Source organism: Canis aureus, chromosome 2, assembly GCF_053574225.1.
Source record: "Canis aureus isolate CA01 chromosome 2, VMU_Caureus_v.1.0, whole genome shotgun sequence".
Taxonomy (NCBI): domain Eukaryota; kingdom Metazoa; phylum Chordata; class Mammalia; order Carnivora; family Canidae; genus Canis; species Canis aureus.
Window position 1 is genome coordinate 67341675 of NC_135612.1, and position 18051 is coordinate 67359725.

General features: G+C 42.7%; 2 protein-coding genes and 1 long non-coding RNA gene across 10 annotated transcripts in view; 1 reads left to right on the plus strand and 2 right to left on the minus strand.

Moving 5' to 3' along the window:
* LOC144301242 (uncharacterized) overlaps positions 1-362 on the minus strand; it is a 417552-nt gene extending 417190 nt beyond the window's left edge. For all 4 annotated transcript variants that reach the window (XR_013368046.1, XR_013368053.1, XR_013368052.1 and 1 more), the window contains exon 1: positions 51-362. The gene's annotated coding sequence lies outside the window, so the exon portion shown is untranslated. The remainder of the gene's footprint in view (positions 1-50) is intronic.
* A 245-nt stretch (positions 363-607) lies between these two features.
* The window catches only part of BOD1L1 (biorientation of chromosomes in cell division 1 like 1), a 54766-nt gene continuing 37322 nt past the window's right edge, over positions 608-18051 (plus strand). Inside the window, exons 1-8 of one of the 2 annotated variants that reach the window (XM_077877995.1) lie at positions 608-877; positions 5855-5979; positions 10260-10450; positions 11147-11761; positions 12361-12510; positions 15062-15228; positions 16767-16878; positions 17509-17647. In XM_077877995.1, coding sequence (XP_077734121.1) covers positions 623-877; positions 5855-5979; positions 10260-10450; positions 11147-11761; positions 12361-12510; positions 15062-15228; positions 16767-16878; positions 17509-17647 — 1754 coding nt within the window. In that variant the 5' untranslated portion in view covers positions 608-622. Of the gene's footprint in view, positions 878-1113; positions 1258-5854; positions 5980-10259; positions 10451-11146; positions 11762-12360; positions 12511-15061; positions 15229-16766; positions 16879-17508; positions 17648-18051 lie in introns of those variants that run through there. The other variant, XM_077878001.1, reaches the window with a different exon arrangement.
* LOC144301258 (uncharacterized) lies at positions 3387-6109 on the minus strand. 4 transcript variants are annotated; one of them, XR_013368075.1, is made up of 3 exons: positions 6022-6109; positions 5371-5740; positions 3387-4573 (listed from the first exon to the last, which is right to left on the minus strand). It is a non-coding gene; the product is annotated as an uncharacterized LOC144301258 (long non-coding RNA). The 4 variants fall into 4 exon arrangements; XR_013368080.1 differs by lacking the exon at positions 6022-6109 and adding an exon at positions 5864-6011 and having other exon boundaries at positions 5612-5740; XR_013368072.1 differs by lacking the exon at positions 6022-6109 and adding an exon at positions 5864-6011.

Consider the following 18051-nt stretch of genomic DNA (forward strand, 5'->3'; position numbering starts at 1 on the left):
GGAGCTACCTGCTGGGAGCTACCTGCTCGGAGCCACCTGCTCGGAGTTACCTGCTCGGAAGCAAGCGGGGCCTGTGACGCGGGAAACGGACAGGCCAGCTCGGACAGGCAGCTGCGCCCGCGGTTGGCATTATAAACGAGTGTGGACCTCGGCTGCTCCGTGAAGCGGGAGCAAGAGCCTCAGGCCTACTTGCCACCGCGCGTGGCGCCGGGCCAGTCCCCGCGGGCGCCCAGCCGGCACCCGGCCCGAGGAGTCGCGTGGCTCCACGCCCGACCACCCCGGACTCCTGGACCGCGCCTTTGGGCCCCGGCCCCGCGCGGTGCGCTCCGTTGCGCCGCCTGTGCCGCCGCCGCCTGTGCCGCCGCCGCAGCCGGGCCTCGCGAGGGCGCCCGCGGGCGGCCGGAACTGGCCCCTCGCGGCCCCCGTCGCCGCACCTTCCTTGGTGGTGTCGCCGCCTTTTCCTCTCTTCCCCTGGTTCCCTTTCACTTCCGGGGTTGCTCGGGATCCGCTGGTTCCGTCACAACATCCCGTTGGCTTCCCTCAGGCGGCGGGACCGGTGCAGTCGCCGCCTCCCCGGAGCGCCCGCCCGCCCGGGCCCGCGCCTTCCCCGGCCCAGGCCTCCATGGCCACCAACCCGCAGCCGCAGCCGCCCCCTCCGGCGCCGCCGCCGCCGCCGCCGCAGCCGCAGCCGCCGCCGCCGCCGCCGGGCCCCGGGACTGGCCCGGGCGCGGGCGCGGGCGCGGGGGCGGGCGCGGCGGGGGGCGCGGGGGCCGGCGCCGGGGACCCGCAGCTCGTGGCCATGATCGTGAACCACCTCAAGAGCCAGGGGCTCTTCGACCAGTTCCGCCGGGACTGCCTGGCCGACGTGGACACCAAGGTGCGGCGCGCGCGGGGGCTGCGGGGGCTGCGGGGGCCGCGGGGGCTGCGGGGGCTGCGGGCGCGCGGCGGGGGGCCCGGGGCCGGCTCCTCGGGCCCCGCCGGCATCCGCGCTCGGTTCCTGCGCGAGCGGCCGCCGGCCCCCGGGCGCCGGGTGCGGTGCGAGGCTCGCCGCGCTCATTCATTCGCCGCCGTCCGGCCGTTTAACCGCCGGGGCCCGCGTCCACTGGGTGCGGCGCCGCCTCCGCGCCTGGGGCGTAGCGCACGGCAGGGAGACGCGCCTGCAAACACTAACGGGCTCCGGCTCCGGCTCCGGTGATGCCTTTTCGCGGCTTACTTTGTATCCAAGTGACTCCGGGTCCTCCCGAGGATTCCCGGGCGGTAAGAGCCCCGTCTGCGTCCTTTGCAGAAACCGTTGAGTGACAGCGTATCCACCTGTTTGCAGTGCGCGTTGCCGGGCACCGGGGGGCGGGGGGGGGGGCGCTGGGGTCAGGCGGCCTGGGAGGGCCGGGACCCCTGTTCCCGCCGAAGACGGCCCGGGTGAGCTGGGTCAGGTCCGGTCGCTGCTCCGAGGTGACGGGGGGGACGGGGGGCTGGGGTGCGGCCCGCCGAGCCATTCAGTGGGGAGAGGATGGAGGACAGGTGGCCGCAGAGATGGAAGTGGAAGGATGCGGCCCGGAGTGCGTGGTGCACGGCGGCGGGGAAGGGGAGAGTCCGCCGGGCGCTTCCTCGCGTGGGAAGAGGGGCTCCGAGGGGAAGGACTTTGTGCCAAATGTCAGAGTGAAAGCGGAGGTAGCAGGAACGGGGTACCCTTAGCCGGTCCCGCAGAGAAGGAGCAGAGGACCCCAGGAGGGAGCGGCCGGATGGGGAAAGGAGTCCGGAGTTCGGGAAGCCGCTTGAGGCAGGAGGCTTCAGTTGGAAGCAAAATTGGAGGTTTGGGCTTATATCTGGTTGGATCCTTCGGATTGGGGTTTTGATAGGATGAAGATTTTCTCAGCACATTCAGACTTTCTTTTTTTTTTTTTTTAAGATTTTATTTATTTCTTAATGAGAGACACACAGAGAAAGAAGCAGAGACACAGGCAGGGGGAGAAGCAGGCTCCGTGCAGGGAGCCCGACGCGGGACTCGATCCAGGGTCTCCAGGATCACGCCCTGGGCTGCAGGCGGCGCTAAACCGCTGAGCCACGGGCTGCCCCACATTCAGCCTTTCTTTTTTCTTTTCTTTTTTTCTTTTTTTAAAGATTTTATTTATTTATTCATGAGAATACACAGAGAGGAGAGAGAGAGGCAGAGACACAGGCAGAGGGAGAAGCAGGCTCCATGCGGGGAGCCCGCCGCGGGACTCGATCCCGGGTCTCCAGGAGCACGCCCTGGGCTGCAGGCAGAGGATCAACCCCTGAGCCACCCGGGCGTCCCACATTCAGCCTCTCTGAGGAAACCCCATGTCTTTGAGAAAAGAGCGTTTGCAGATTCCACAGATTCTTCCTCGGGAGATGCAAAGTTCACCAGGATTGAATGAGAACTGCAGCAATTCTGCTGTCTCCTCTGGGGAAAACCGTCTGGGCAGTCTGGGGATACCCCCGGTCCACCTGGTAGACCTGGTAGAAGGGCACCTGTTTACAGTGTTGGGGTTTTAACACCACAGAGAATTCAGTATGCTTGGGAATGTTTTTCTATGTAGGAAGTATATAGTTTACCCTCTTTGTTTTAGGGAATATGCACAGCCATCTTTTTGAAAATAATGCCAATTGTCCCCCCCCCCCCTTTTTTTTTTCCTTAATGGGAGATCAGACAAGTCCAGGTAGATGTTACCCAAAGCTGGTTATTTGTATCGAGCAAGCAGAGATCTCATTTTGCTGTTCTCAGAAACTTAGAGACCTGTCTGTATTTTGTCTTTGTGTACCCACATTGGAAACTTAAATATGCTGATGGAGGCACTACAATATCTAAGGCTCAACTTTTTCTTCATCTTGTTGCCACTAAATGTTATTGTTGCCTGTTGGTAATGTCCCTGCCACATCCTCTCAAAGTGGAGTCTTAAAACCTTTATTGGTGGGAAGGAAGGAAGCACAGTTGCCTTTACAATCTCCTAAGAAAAACGGACATGTACACATTAAAATACAGTCTTTATAATTCAGAAATGGTTTACTATAATCAATTACACATGGCTCAACCTAGTATATAGTTTCAAGGAGTTCAGTGGCCGCAGAATAAGGTCCCTTGTTTTAATGTTTGAAACTAGAGAAGAGTAGAACTGAAATGATAGCCCTTCCCTGGCAGAAGAGGAAGCCTGGGTATGGTGGAAATTCTTTCCTCACCTCTCATGTCTCTTTCTTCACTCCTGATGCCTCCCCTCTTTTTCCCTTTGTCTTTCTACCTCTGTGCCTGCTGTTTCTGGTTGATTATCTTGCTGCTTTCTCCCATGATTGTCTTCCTCTTCTGTAGCTTTACAATCATGTAGATTTTAATTTAAAGTATTTGTTCTTATTTTGTAGCATCTTATACTCCCTTTCCTTATTTAAATAAAAAAAAAAAGACTTAAGTTTGAAAGTCTCAGAAAACATACAGAAGCCAAGTTTTTTTTTTTTTTCCATATGAGCTCAACATCCTCTCAATGTGATGAATGGGCCAGAATAGACATAAGATTCCCTCATGCAAAGGAGCATCACTTTAATGGAACTGTTGAGTCTCAGCTGTAAGAACACCTTATAATTGAGACCACTTGTGGTATGGTGCTTTTGATAATTGACACCCTGAAGACTGACCTGCTTTATGTCAAACTCTGACCTGCAGTATATACTGTATAGGGTCGTAGCAGTAACTAGAGTGTCAGTCACATGCATATTTAAAAATCAAGACATTTAATACCTATCAGGTGCTTTCCAAGAGCAAAACTGTCATCCAATCCTGTGTGTTTAAAGCAAGATGAGAAATAACCAAAGTCTGCTGCCACTCCACAAGACTGTAAAACCCTCCAAACTATCCTGGGGTCATTGATGGTCCTTAACCAACCAAGAGAGGAATGACCATAGCAGACCAAATCAGCCTTCTACCAAAGAATTGGAGCCTTGGACATCAAGATCTAACTACTGCTGAGGCTCCTCTGCTATATAGATTACTAGTTCCCAGATTCCTGGAGCAAGCCGAGAGATTACAAGGCTATTCTGACCCTTTTGTTCTGAGGTCACACTGGAGAGTGGAGAGGGAAGATCAAGAGAGGCCCATCATTCTGTCCCAGGCAGGGAGCTCACCAGCCTTTCTCCCCAGGTAACAGAGGCCGATTTTTGGATACTTTCTCAGTTACAAATGGCTTCTAGTCACTGTGATTATTGCCTTTTTCTTTTTAAATTTGAAAGGAATATCAAAGAGCATATATATTTATTCACCCAACAAATATGTACCAGGCACTGTGTTAGATGCCAGGATATTGCAGTGAACAAAACCTCCCTGCTGTTATGGAGTTGCATCCCAGCAGAGAAAAACAGGCAGGAAGTAATGTGTCATAGGTTCTATGGAATAAATAATGCAGGGTGAGGGTAGAAAGGGTTGCTGATTTGTGTTCAGTAAGTTTTCCGGGGAAGATTTCAGTAAGGGGATACTTGAGCCATCACTGAAGGACCTGAAGGAGCCATCTAGCTATATGGAGCTGAGCATTCAAAGTAGAGACCAGTCAGTGTGGAAGGACTGAGGCAGAATCTGGTGAAGGAGAAAGTGATAGAAGGTAAGATAGGAGTGGCCCCCCTGCCCTCCACCCTCTTTGCAGACCGGGTAGATTGAAAGAACATGAGTTGGAGGGCGGGGGGGGGGGAGGTGGTCGGTGAGAGGAGCCTCTATGAATGGAGTATGCAGTCCTGCTGGAGTGGTCAAATACTCCTTCCTTTTAAGAAGTGACACAATCTGTGTCTTCTCTCCTGCTCCCCTTACCTTAGGGGTCCTCACCTTCAGCACTGATGACGTTTTTGGCTGGATGGTTCTTTGTTGTTCTGGGTTACCCTCTGCACTCTAGGCTATTTGGCAGCATCTCTACCCTCTACCCACGAGATACCAGTAGCAGCTCCCTGAGGTTTGACAACCAAAAACGTCTCCAGACATCATCTAATGTCCCCTGGGGTGGAGGGGACAAAATCATTCCCAACTACCTTACATCAAATTTAGTGCCTAGTTCTAGTGTTGGCCCTCTATAACTTCTCTTGGTTCCATGCCTTTCAGCCCATTTCTACCACCCTAATATAGACCTTCATCACTGGAGTTCTTGCATCCTTTCCTAAGTATATTTTGTGTCTCTTTACCCTCTATCAGAAGATTAATTATCAGAAAATTCAGCTATCACATTTCACTCTGCTTGTGTGCAGTGGGTTCCAGTTCTAAACCCCCTAATCCCAGTCTTGTGGTACCCGAAGCCCTTCAAACCCCGCCCCCAAGCTGTCTCCAACCTCATATCACTCCTTTTTTATATTCTCTTCTCCAAACAAATTGAAGGCCTCCAAACCCACCTGACCTCCACGTTTTCTCGTCCAGTTGGTCTTTGCTTCTATTGTTGGCTGTATGTGCAAGGCCCACCTTTCCAATTACCAGCTCTGTGTTGGGGAAACCTTGAAGGTCCGACTCAAATGCCTTGTTCTCAATGAAGACTTAATTCCTCTACTCCTCTCCTTTTCTTTGCTCCAAATCAGCTAACACTAATATCTGTCTTATTTTCTAGTCCCTTGTATATAAATAAGAGGGATGTCTTACTTCTTTGTGTTCTTTACATCTCCAAACATTGTGTCTTAGACAAAATAAGTAGCAGTTGAATGTCTTCAGTTGTCCTGAAGTGGCATGGTCCTAAGCTGAGAAACTTAGTCGCCACATTGATACTGTAATCTAAAAAAAAAATTAACACTGTTAAAGATTCTCAAATTCCTGAGGCTGTAAATATTGATATTGTATAACACTGGAGATTTTTAACATTTGTTTTTTTTTTTTTTTCCTCTCCAGCCTGCCTACCAGAACCTGAGGCAACGTGTTGACAACTTTGTTGCGAACCACTTGGCAACTCATACTTGGAGTCCCCACCTCAATAAGAACCAGCTCCGAAACAACATTAGACAGCAAGTGCTCAAGTAAGTCTCAGCCTGGAGGCTAGCTTGACAATGTCTACCTACCCTGGAAGGCAGAGACGTTACATGGAAGTCTGATGATGTTTTGTCAAGTTTGGTTGGCCACTTTATATATGTTACAGTATAATTTTAGAGTGAGCTCTAAAATTCACTTCACATTCCCCCATAAATTTTAGTCTGATTTTCTCCTGTAGACCTGTGGAAATACCTGAAGGAAAGGATGACAATGTGACTTAAAACAAAACAAAAAACCATAGGGTAGAATATTAATAGATGATAAGTGCCGGAATATCTTCTACAGTTCATTCACAACCATTTTCTTAACCCTAAGAAATCAGGCTTTTTTCTTGCTCTTTGACAAAAAAGATATTCTAGATTATTGCAATTAAAATAATTTCCTCTGATCTGATTTGAGGCTGTGTCTTCTATCTTCTAATACACCCACCACCACCACTTTTTTTGGCACTTAACTATGACTTTTAACTCTGCTTTTTAGTGATGCTATGGGGAAAAAAAAAAAAAAGGAAAATGTGTTGGGACCTGTCAGAGCCACTTTTGAGTAAACATAAGATAAAGAGAATGAAAAGAGCTGAAATGTTTAGAGGGACCTAAAAAAACCCCACCATATTTGTTCCCAAAAAAGCAGATTTACAATACTATCTTGTTCTTGAATATAAATATTTGCCAAGACAAGAAGACCTTGACACTGGATCTCTGCTTCACCCTCCCAGCTGAAGGGGTGCCTGTTATTTAAAGAGTGCCTAGTCTTCCTCTCTTGACAGATATTTTCGTTCAAGCCCATCTTTTAGAATGAAATGTGACTTTTACACTGTTGAGCAAATCCATTTTCTGCCTGCCACCTCTTCATACCCTCTTCTCCAGTAGGAACCTTGCCAGCCTATAGTGTGCATACTTCACTGATAGTTGTACCTGCAGGAAACTCCACAAACAGAACTGCATACTCTGGTTCAAAGAGCCATTTAGCCCCAGGTAATCCTAGAAACTGGGAGCCTGGGGGCTCAGACTGTCTCCTACCACCTGAGAAGGGGGAAATTTAACAATAGGTTTAAAGTCTACATTTTAAAGGATGTTTGAGGAACCTTTTAAAAAGCCCAGGAGAGATGAAAAGTTGCCAGGGAGGATTGCATTGTAAGACTGAGAAAAACCAAAGCCTTTCCTGAAAACCTGAGGCAGTAGAGGTCTGTTGGGTGTGGGGAAACAAACCTAGGGGTAACTACTCTCTGGGTTTTCAGAACAGTAGCCATAATAGCAAGGGGGGAGGGAGGGTGAGAGGGTGGGGGACACTGGGTCTGGAAGCCTACCAACAATGTCATGCACACCCCCTACTTCTACAGAGTACTCCTAATTACTGAGTGCTTTCACCCTTGTCACAAATGATTATATTGCTTTAAAAACCGTTTTTTCAGGGGTTGGGGGGGTGCATTCTTTTTTTTCATATGTTAAGATACTAAATTGGAAGGCTGATTTACTGCTTAGCATACAAAATCTACAGAGGAGAGAAGCAGTCATTTATTAGTTTCTTGTCCTTGTAAAATCAAGCACTTAACAATTCTTAGAGCACCAATAAAAGTTATTTTCACAGAATCTTGTTTGGTGAGGGGTTGCTGTACCCCATCATTAATGGGTTCTTGTGACTACCAGCAGTTACTATGTGGCGGATGCGGAACTGACTTCTAGAAATGTTTTGGAAGGAAAGGGTGTTCTCTTGGAGAATTCAGTCATTGCTCTACTTGGGACATCTGTCAATTTTTTTCTAGCCATGTTATTTATTTCTAAATAAAATATTCTCTCATTTAAATTCCATTAGTAAAGTTATATGTTACTGTTTATAACATTTTCAGGCTTCCTTAAAGACGCTACAGTATTTAGTCGTGTCCAACTACTGGTATAGGGAGGGACTAACCCCTATAAACACAATTTCAAAACAATTTTTCACACAGAGACTTTGAGAAATATTCAGTTGACCATTAGCTTGAACCATCTACAATTGCCATTTTTGTGGAACAAAACCTGGCTAATATCAGCACTTTTGAATGGTTCGATTTAATCATTGATATTCTGACACTTTAAAAAAAAAAACTGGGTATCTGCATTTATGTTCTTTCTCAATATTTGCCAGAGTTTAGTATTTAAATGAAAACTACAGCCTACCTGTAATCACAATTCCATATCACCACATGTATTCTGCATTGGCTTTTATTTAATTAAAAAGCTAATTTCAAATCTACATTAAGCTGAATACAAACACTTAGTGAAGGAGGCCTGGTGGTCTTGTTTATAAAAAAGGGCTACTGTCCTTTGGCCTTAAAACTTCAGGAAAGGAACTTCAAACGGCTTTGTGTTTGCATGTTTCAATGCCAGAGCATAGGAATAGACCCGGGCATCTACTGTCAGGTGTTCTTCAGCTACCAGAACATCTAGTAGTCTTTTTATGCATTCATTTGAACAGCAGAACCTAAAATGCTAGCTGGATAGTTCTAAATAGTGATCTTAACTGAACAATTTAAAAGGAAAACAAGGAAGGAGCTCTAATCAGGAAAATACCACCTACTGGCACTTTTGCCTTTGTCCTTAGATGGATACAGGGCTTCGCCTTCTCCCCTCTGGTGAGGCACCTGTGACCACACCGCACTCGAGTAAGCCCACTAAGAGCTGACCTCGGTGGGAGACTAGGACTGGCCTCCACTTTAAGATCAGAGCTGACCTCGGTGGGAGACTAGACTGAAGTAGACAAAGACCTGGAATATAGGCAGAGAGAGGCCACAGCAATAATTTTAAGGTCGGTGGGTTTTTATTTTTTATGTGATACCTTTGTATTGTGCCTTAAAACATTTTTAAGGTTGCTTGTCCTTGTTTTCTTTTCCACCTGCTACATTTTGAAGGCACCTGTAAGATATAACAATGTTTGTAGGAATTGCGCTTTTTTTTTTAATCTTAGAACTTTAAAAAGCAGGTTACCTACTTTGTGCAGTGTTGACTCATTTTTCTCTATGGCCCACATAAGTAAAATCATAGTATCACAAGGCAGCAAAGTGCCTCAGGAAATGGAAATCAAATTCATCCTCTACTCCAGACCGAGCTGCACTCAAAAATAGCATTGTAAAAATATAAGGAGAAATACACCCCCCCCCCCCCCCCCCATTCTGCAGAGGGAGCCTGAAGCCTAGAAGCTGGAAGGGACAGCCCCTGGCTCTTCCAGCACTATCCAAGGAACATTAGCTCCTCAGGTGGTTCGGTCTACTTTGCTATGTTTTGTTTTAGAATTAAGTTTTAGGTGCATTACTTAAATCTGTGTCCTCTTATTTTACTCACACTTTTGTGATTTTCTGCACTTTTCAGACTTTGTTGTCTCCTTTGCTCCTCTGTCTCTTGTGTTTATCTCTCTAAACCCATTCTTCTTTGTGTGCAAATCAAGGCTCAGTACAAATGTCTCCCCTTTGTGAAGCATTCCCAGATTACCTTAAACATATCTAGTGATTCTTTATTCCACTCTTTCCCTACAGTATATGGTGTATTGTAATGCCTGTTATCTGGTATTTTAATTGTTTGTGTCTGTCTCTCCTGCCAGACCAAGGATCAGGTCTGATTTGTAGTGAACCAGTGACTAGCATGGTGCCTGTTAAGAAGACACTCATAACATAATTGTTGAATGAATAAATCATAAGTTTTTATAGCAGGAAGATATTCAAAGAAAGCCAGAAGTCTTAAGTTTTATTTTTGTTTTTCTAAAGCTTGGTTGCTTGCTTTTTTTTTTTTTTTTTTGTAAGTTTGATGAAATTATACTCTGTATGTGTTCTTCAGTTTTCCTAGAGATCCTAATACTTACAAAAAGGCTTACATATTTCTGCTTAAAAAAAAAAAAAAGTTGTAGAGTACATAGGTTTATTTTATACCCAGAACTCAGCTTTTATGTTCATTTACTCCCATATGCCCTGCCAGGGTTAGGGTAAGGTACGCATCACTTGTAAGTGTGGGCTCTAGATATGGTGTATTGTATCTAGTTTTAAGGGTGTTTTGTTTTTTATTTTGTCTACTTCAGTATTTCCACTTGTGACACTGGTGGTAAAAGGTATACAGACTTTCTTGTAGTGTGGTATATTTCCCACTGCCTGTTCTCTCCATATATGGAGGTGAGTGGTTTGGGGCAATTTAAGGTTGAACATAATATGTAATAGATAACAATTTTATTTAAAAGTAATTAATGCAGATAAAGTAAAAAAAATTTTTTTTTACCTCTCTGTAAAAATTATCTTGTGTTTCAGATCAGGAATGTTGGAGTCTGGTATTGACCGAATTATTTCTCAGGTTGTGGATCCAAAGATCAACCACACATTTAGACCTCAAGTGGAGAAAGCTGTGCATGAGTTTTTGGCTACACTAAATCACAAAGAGGAAGCAAGTGGCAGTACAGCCCCTGATGATGAGAAACCAGACTCTTCCATCATTACACAAGGTGCCTTGCTTTTACTCTTGGTCAGTTCCATTGCTTTGCTTCTTGAACTGAGTATCAAGTTAGAGATATTTAGTTCCTTAAAACATCTCTCCTTGGCTACTCTAGTGAAATTATATTTGTTTTAAATATCCCCTATATTCCTCAACTGACAGAACATTTCTTTTTTACATTAATGCAAAATAATAGATATTTTACTAATATACTGAATGTATATGTGTGTGTTTCAATAGAAGGAATAATTAAAATTTAAACTAAAGAGAATTACCAGATTTGCATGGTAGCTTTCTATGATTTAGTATTAGAACAGTAGAGAATTTATAATATGCTAGGTATTAGCACTGGTATCTGAAAGTCTAAAGGTATATGAATGGCCTTTATAGCATATGTGTCTTATAAAGATGATAGTGGCTTATAGCATTAATTCAGTGGCTTGCCTTCTGCATATATTTTTTCTTTTTTTACTTTAAATATTTATTTATTTATTTTAGAGAACGCATGCATGATCCCAGGGAGGGAAAGAGAGAGAGGGAGAGAATCCTCAAGTAGACTCCCCACCAAGTATGGAGCCCAATGTGGGGCTCTGTCCCAGGACCCTGAGATCATGACCTGAGCCAGAATCAAGAGTCGGCCATTCAATCAACAGCTATCAAGTTGCCCTTGCATAAATTTTTTCTAATATTTGTCTTTTCCTCAAAGGTATCCCAACTCCTGGACCCAGTGCTAATGTAGCCAATGATGCCATGTCAATCTTGGAAACCATAACTTCTCTTAACCAAGAAGCTAGTGCAGCCAGGGCTTCGACAGAAACGTCAAATGCCAAGACCAGCGAGAGAGTATCCAAAAAACTCCCTTCTCAGCCAAGCATGGACACTAGTACTGAAAAAGAGAGAACTTCAGAGGACATGGCCGAAAAAGAAAAATCTGCATCCGACTCTGCAGGGGAAGGACAGGAAACAGCCCCTAAGTCTGAAGAATTTACTGATCTCCCTTGTCCAGTTGAAGAAATTAAAAATCATACAAAAGAGAGCAATAGTTCAATTCAGTTAATTAAGGAGGTTCAACAGGAAAGCAGTGACCAAAAAAACAAATCAACAGACAAAGGTGAAAAGAAGCCAGAGAGCAATGACAAAGGAGAAAGAAAGAAAGAAAAGAAGGAAAAGACTGAAAAGAAATTTGATCACTCAAAAAGGAGTGAGGAATTACAAAAAGTGAAAGAGGAAAAGCAAGTAAAGGAAAAAGAAGTAGAGTGTTCAAAACTCCCTTCAGAAAAGAACAGTAATAAAGCTAAAACCATTGAAGGGACAAAAGAAGGTATATAAAAACTTGCAAAAATCTACAACTGTTTACAGATCAAAAATTATCCGGGTGGGGGTGTCAAATTATCTTTCAAATTTTAATAAATTTATTTGATACTTGTGTTTCAAAAGCCTAAAAACTCATATCCCCTTTGCTAAAGAATAAAAAATAAACATTTGTATATTCTATGTCAGTGTACCAACTCACAAAGTAAATCAATAGAGAAGCTCTAAACCTTATTTAACCTGCAATTTATGCACACATTATTTCAGGCAATTTAATTCATTAGTTGTACATCCTAATCTTTAAAATATTAGTAAATATTTCACTTTCTTAACATTTGCTGTTGTGTATGTCATTTACATCATAAATTAGTTATTTTTATAGAATACTAGTTTGCCTTTTTTTCCCCCAAAACAGCTCTACCTTGATACTCGTTATAAATGATGAGAGACTTTATTTCTTTCCATTTTTTGAGCAATTTTTATTTTTAAAGTTGAAGGTCTTTGACATGTACTTAATGCAGAAAATTATAAATGTAATTTAGGAATTGGGTGCTGAATATGTTCTTGTAACAACATGATTTATCTTCATGTTTTATTTCCTTCTTGAAGATTGCTCTTTGATAGATTCTGATGTGGATGGACTTACAGACATCACAGTTAGCTCTGTCCATACCAGTGACCTCTCATCTTTTGAAGAAGACACTGAGGAGGAAGTTGTAATGTCTGATAGCATGGAAGAAGGAGAGATTACATCAGATGGTAAAGCATTTTACTTAATAATGCCTCTGTGAAGCTTCCCGTCGAGCATTATTTGTATATTCAGATGGCTATATCGTGAAAGACAGTGTGGTATAGTGGCAAGAGCATGGGACTTTGTAGTTGGAAGATTTGTTTCTGAGTCCCAGCTCCGAGGTTGTCTGTCTGAGCAAGCTTGGTAAGTTACTCAATAAGCCTTGGTTCTCCATCTTTTAACTCCATTCCCCAGGTTTATTAGAAGATGTAGATGAGACAGTGTATATTAAGATGCTGTATGTGTGAGTGTATGTATCTGGGTTCATATGGGTGATGTTGAAGGAGCATAGTCCACAAGATTGTTCTTACTTCTGACACCAGTTACAAATGTGGGGTCTTCAAGCCTACACTTAGGTTTGATAATTTCCTAGAAGGACTCACAGAACTCACTGAAATCGGCTTTAAAATTTGTGATTATGGTTTATTACAGCTGAGGTACACACATTAAAATTAGCCAAGGTAACAGGCACATAGGCTGGAGTCCAAGAAAGTTCTAGACATGGAGCTTCCAGTTGTCCTTTTCCAGTGGAGTCATGGAGAGCATTACTTTTCCTGGCATTGATATCAGACAATATATATGACTAATTGCCAACCAGGGAAGCTCGCATAAGCCCCAGTGTCCAAAGTTTTTGCTGGAGCTCTATCAAGTAGACACGGTGTCTGATCTCAGTCCCCAACGCCTCCAAAGATCAAGCTGACACCCCCTGTCCCAAATCTCCCAACCCAGATCATACTGTTAGATGAGTTAACTTGACTGTAAACCCCCAGGCAAACAGATCCTCCTGTCGACATGACATTCCAGAGACTTCGAAATTGATTCCACCCAAGAAGCTAGAACATAGTTTTGTCTTGTCCCAGGGCAAAACCATACTTCATGGTTTGTTTTTCAGCTAACCCATATTAAGCGCACTGTGATCCAGGCATTGTATTAAGTTATCACACTGCTCTGTGTACTAGGTTCTGTAATCCTCACAGTAGCCCTGAGAAGTAGGTCCAAGTGAGGAAATAGTCATTAAGTCATAAGTCATTAAGTCCTGTCTAGGGTCACACAGCTTTTGAGCTCCAGTGCCAATTTCAAACCTGAGACTGGGCTTCTAACCAACACTTTGTGCTCCTCTGTATCCCATAATTAAGTTCTGCTTATGACCTTTTTTAAAAATCAAATATTTCAATTAGTTATAAATAGCATCTTGTAAATTTGCCATTGGCTTTTGGAGAGAACACCTCGAGAGAAAATCCTAGAGGAGAAAAAGTGGATGCTTTTAATTCCGGATATATTTTTCAGTCTCTCCTGTTTTACATTCTTAATATCCCCAAAAACAAAATGACCAGCCCAAAAAGCAACATCAGCATTCACTGTTTTTCATATCTCCTTGTGAGGTCAGTTCTGTAGGCCCTATGTAGGATGAATACCATTCATCCTGTGAGCACCCTACTTTCTGAAGCCTGATTAAAATTCTCATTCTAGGTGCTTTTGTGGGGCTTCTCAAATTTTTCCCTGTACAGGACTAGGGTTTTACATGTGTGATATCCAAAAAGTAAGAAGGTGGGGCACTTGGGTGGCTCAGTAGGTTAAGCGTCTGCCTTTGGCTCAGGTCATGATCCAAAGGTCCTGGGATCGAGTCCCACATCAGGCTCCCTGTTCAGTGGGAAGCCTGCTTCTCCCTCTCCCCCTGCCTGCTGCTCCACCTGTTTGTTCTCTCTCTCTCTCTCTCGTCTCTGTTAAATAAGTAAAATCTTTAAAAAAGTAAGATGATTATTTTAAGAGTACTAAGTGGTAGGAAATAAAAACCTTGCTTACAAATTTTCTACTTGTTATATAATGGGGCAACGTACCTTCCTAAGGTAGAGGCATTTTATTTTTAAGATTTTATTTATTTATTTATTTATTTGAGAATAAGCAGAGGGAGAGGGGCAGAGGGAGAGAGAGAAGTAGGCTTCCTGCTGAGTGTGGAGCCCAACACAGGGCTCAGTCCCAGGACCCTGAAATCAGGACCTGAGCTGAAGTCAGGTACTTAACCGTCTGCCTACCCAGGCACCCCAAAGCAGAAGGGTTTTAGTATATACTTGGTGGAGGGCCAGTTATTAACTCTTGCTTCTTGCATAAATGAGAGACTTTTAGGTGGTCATTAAAATCTTGAATTAAAAAAAATAAAGTGTGGCTTAGAGTAAATCTGTTCAGTCTTATAATGATAGAATATTCATACCAAGTCCACTGGCATACAAATGAGAATTAACTGTTTGCTTAGGAACCATAAATGACAAGAGATACAATTTTTCTTTTTCTTTGCTTTCTTTATGTGTGAGAAGCTAATTGTAAAAAAATAAAGTAAGATATGGATTACAGCCTTCAAAAATGTTTATTTCTGATTTTTTGCATACTGATATTTCCCATTGGACCTACAAATACACTTTAACTACATTGGTATTGTTTTTGTTGCTTGATGTTGATCAAGCATAGTATTGATTTTATTGGCATTTCATAGAAGCACTCCTTTTTCTATTGGCTTTCTTCCAGATGAAGAGAAGAACAAGCAGAACAAAACAAAAACTCAAACCAGTGATCCCAGTGAAGGAAAAGCAAAAAGTGTACGGCATGCTTATGTTCACAAACCATATCTTTACTCAAAGTATTACAGTGATTCTGACGATGAGCTTACTGTAGAACAAAGGCGCCAGTCAATTGTAAGTCAGACTTGATCTCTTGCTATTTTAACCTATTTAATAAGGTTTGAAAACTAGTCTGTGTACAAGACACTGGGCAGCGCAACGAACCGTGGCACATCAGTTCTGCCTTCAGAACCTGGCGTTTAATGAGGCAGAACAGACATAAACATGGGACATGGGTGTTCGTGTCATTATGATCAATAGTGAAAAACTAGTAATGAATGCTTCACAGGATGGACATGTTTGAATCCAATGTGGATTGAGCCGTACAGAGGATGTGCAGCCATCAACAGATGGGAAGTGCAGTCTACATAATTTCTAATTACAAGATGTGTCCTTGGATTATTATACTTTCTTTGAGAAAAAAATTGTTGCTTCCTCATATGTGTATATCAGTTTTAAGATGATTCACAGTTTTAGAAACATTAAAATAGGAATTGGACATCTTAGAATGAGAAAATATTAGAAAAATTATTTGAAGGAAGTAGAAATGCTGATAGTGGCTTATCTCTTTTTTTTTTTTTTAAGACGTATTTATTTATTCATGAGAGACACAGAGAGAGAGAGAGGCAGAGACACAGGCGGAGGGAGAAGCAGGCGCTCCATGCAGGGAGCCCAACATGGGCCTCGATCTCAGGTCTCCAGGATCACACCCTGGGCCAAAGGCAGCGCCAAACCGCTGAGCCACCTGGGCTGCCCAGTGGCTTATCTTTTGAGAAACTTACTTCATCAGGAGTTAATGCCTGTACTTAGGGTTTTGGGCACTTTGAGACTTTGAGTTCTGAGCAGAGAAAGGATGGTGGGAGTAACCGAGAATGACTGGATTCTTGGTTTTTTTTTTTTTTTTTTTTAAATAGGAAAGCAGAAAATCCCATGTTCAAAACCTGGGTCCTGAGAGCATAACTAGCAAGTTGTATTTGTTGTACCTACTAACTAGTCCTTTACCTGGCGCTTTGCTTCAACTTTTCAACTTTCTCCTTGAAGAATAATTTAAAGGTTAACAGATTCGCCTATGTATACTTGATGTTCATATATATTTTAACAACTATCTTTTTTTTTTTAATGCAATAGGATTTTGTTTATTGTGGTTTTTTTTTGTTGTTGTTGTTTTGAGAGTGAGAGCAGTGGGGCAGAGGGCAGAGGGAGGCAGAGAGACAGAATCTTTTTTTTTTTTTTTTTTTGAGAGACAGAATCTTAAGCAGACTCCATGCACAGTGTAGAGCCCCACATGGGACCTAGTCTTACAAACCTGAGATGATGACCTAAGCTGAAATCAAGAGTCAGATGCTTAACTGACTGAGCCACCCAGGTGCACCTCACAGCTCTCCTTCTAATTAAACTAACTGGTTTATTAAACCACCATTTCCCAAAATAATGCCTTTGGCATCATATCTGTCTGTTACTCTTCTGGTAGTTTTCAAATTGTGTAATGAATATGCACCTTTGCAAAGCTTATTATTTTGTAAGAACATTTGAAGGGCAAACATTTTTTTTCAGTTGTTTTTGCTTTTTCCTGATGGTTGGTTAGGATAATTGTGAATATTTTGTGGTTTTAGGCTAAAGAAAAAGAAGAAAGGCTTTTAAGAAGGCAAATTAATAGAGAGAAACTTGAAGAAAAACGAAAGCAGAAAGCTGAAAAAACAAAGTCTTCGAAAGCTAAGAGTCAAGGTATAGGACATGTTAACTTTAATATTTTAAAATATCTTATATACTTCATTGTTTTTTATATATTCATATTACTTATGAGATTATAAAATGATCTAAATTCCATCTCAAAAAAGCTGCTGTATGAAGAAATGTGTATTTTCTTTAGGTATGGGAGATTTCCTATTTAATCTGATGTGTTGGATCACTTTTTAAATTCTATTTCTGTGTCTAAACATTCTGTCAGGTACCAGCTTATACAACTTATTTATTTCCCAATGATTGTGGAATTGAATCATCATTGGAAAATGAATTGTTAACCTGTGAGTAATCAAGCCTTGCTGGTGATGTTAGTAGAATTAATCTATGCTTTATGTTAACTAAAGTGACAGACATTTGTCTAGAATTGAACAAAACTGAACTTCCTCTGGGCACTGATCCTCTATAGTATATAAAACCATACACACATACATGTGCATTTGAAATAAAGGTAAGACTCCTCCATCTAAAATTCTATTTTATTCCACCATAACTTCAGAGTACTAAAGCCATAAAGCATTTTTGCAGTGATTAGAAAATCTTAATGAAAACGAAATACTACACTGTTTATAAACTCTATTCTGAAATTCAGTTTATTGATTCCTTCTTTCCTAGGCAAAAATAGTGTGGACTTAGAAGAATCCTCAACAAAGAGTTTGGAGCCTAAAACCCCAAGAATTAAAGAAGTCCTTAAAGAACGGAAAGTTTTAGAGAAAAAGGTAGCCTTAAGCAAAAAAAGAAAGAAAGATTCAAGGTACATATTTTATCTGGCAGCATTCCCATTGTCACATTCCCTGGCATGCTTTCAGAAGAGAGCATTGGCAGTGACAATAAAGAGCCATACTGTGAATGTGTGTATCATTGCATGTTTATGAAAACTGTGGAGTCTCACTTTTCATATCATAATTCATTGTGTTAGTATCTATAGTTCAAAGTAGTGTATCTTACTGTCTTTTTGCGGGGAGATTCCCAGGGCTTTTTCATAATCTGACAGCAGCTTTGGATTCTCCCTGGAAAAACACACATCCATAGACACAGTTTTTTCTAGAATTTCAGTGAGTTTCTAGACCCTCTAGAACACTCAGGAAATATCCCCACTGTGGACATTCAATAACCTCTTATTTACAATGACTGCTTCCATCTTCCAGGCTTTTGGGC